The sequence below is a fragment of the Notamacropus eugenii genome, chromosome 1 (genome assembly GCF_028372415.1).
Source record: "Notamacropus eugenii isolate mMacEug1 chromosome 1, mMacEug1.pri_v2, whole genome shotgun sequence".
NCBI lineage: Eukaryota > Metazoa > Chordata > Mammalia > Diprotodontia > Macropodidae > Notamacropus > Notamacropus eugenii.
The window spans coordinates 679183080-679184730 of NC_092872.1; the positions used below are offsets into that span (position 1 = coordinate 679183080).

Genomic DNA, 1651 nt, shown 5'->3' on the forward strand with positions numbered 1-1651 from the left:
CCTGGTTCTGCTCACTTCACTTTGCATCAGTTCTTATAAATCTACTCACCTTTTCCTGAAATTATCCTGCTCATCATTTTTCAACAGCATAATAATATTCTATCACAATCATATACCACAACTTTTTTAACCATTCTCCAGTTGAGAGACATCCCCTCAGTTTCTGATTCTTAACCACCACCACCAAAAAAAGCTACTTAAAATATTTTGGTACATACAAATCCTTTTCATTTTCCTTTGATCTCTTTGAGATATAGACCTAGTAGTGGTGTATGCAAGTTTTATTCCCTTTGGACATAGTTCCAAATTGTTCTTCAGAATATATAGATCAATTCACAATTCCTCCAACACTGCATGAGCATCCCTATTTTTCTTCATCCCCTCCAGCAACAAAACTTAATTTTAGAATCATATCAAATAAAAAAGAACCAGACCAGGTAGTGCATTTTACAGTATTGGTTCAGAGTGAATTTTAGGCAAAGAATGGCAATCACAGATGATAAAATAGATCATTTCAGTTACATGCAAGTGAAAAGCATTTGTGCTAACAGTGAAAAGATGAGAAGGGATGCTATCATTTGAGGAAAAAACAACTAAATTTAATAACCCTGATAGTAGTTTTCTATTCAGTGTACATAGGGAAATAATACAAATATATAACACCAAAAGCTTTTTCTTGAAGGACACATGTTTCAAGGATATGGGGAAAAAAGCCTTTAAGAATTGCAGACTATTAAAAACTATATGAAAGATTTCTCTACATTTCTACTAAAATGAGAAATGTAATTCAAAAGTACTGATGCCCAGAAAATTGCAAAAGAGTAGAAGTCATATCTCAAAGGGAAATTGAACAAGCCATAATTAGCGGTCTCAAAGCAAAACAAAACCCAGTAAGTGCTTTGGTTCTGATCATTTTAGAAGTCCGTACTCTAAAGTTTCCAGTAGTATAGAAAGAAAAGGACTCCACTGAATTTCTTTTTCTAAATATATGTGATTCTCATAATAAGAGAGAAAGTAGAGATAAATATTGGTACAAAAATGTTAAATGACAATTTAGCAAATATAGCAATATATGAAAAAATAAATGCTGATTATTTTCTTGATGGCAAAGTCAGAAAACAGTTTACTATATTTTCTTTCCAAATTTAGCAGAAAATATTTACATTTGTTTTTTTCTTTCAGATTGGGTGACTAGGCCTGCAGCTAACCAGTTAACAGAGAAAAGACTTAGAAGGGATAGTTCCTATGTCTTTAAATTGGGAGAAACATTGAAATATTATGTCAGTTTGGAGAAGCAGGAGCAGAACCATGAGGAAAAACATTGTAGGTAAGTAAAATAAATCATCTAAAGGAAAGCTCCTAACAAATTAAAGACTCTTTAGACTTTTAAATTCAATCCATTTTTCTTAGTCGATACCTGTATAAGAAATTCTCCATAAATATAATAGGCATAAGTAGAATTTCAGACATTGTTAGATCTTAAGCATTAGTTAATAGATGATTATCAAAAGATCAATTTTCTAAATATAGCAAATGTGAAGATTCATTCAGGTTTATTATTCAGACATTTTCAGTAGTTTAGAAATCACAGGAATATAATTCGTGTACATAAGCCTGCAACCACAGTTCAATCCATTATTTCTCATCACAG

General features: G+C 31.6%; 1 protein-coding gene across 2 annotated transcripts in view; it reads left to right on the top strand.

The window, feature by feature from the left end:
* LOC140521145 (uncharacterized) overlaps window positions 1–1651 on the top strand; it is a 61886-nt gene that overhangs the window by 14473 nt on the left and 45762 nt on the right. For both annotated transcript variants that reach the window (XR_011972813.1, XM_072635882.1), the window contains exon 4: window positions 1183–1327. Coding sequence is in view for 1 of the 2 variants with exons in the window: in XM_072635882.1 (XP_072491983.1) it covers window positions 1183–1327 (145 nt within the window). In the remaining variant the exon portion in view is untranslated. The remainder of the gene's footprint in view (window positions 1–1182; window positions 1328–1651) is intronic.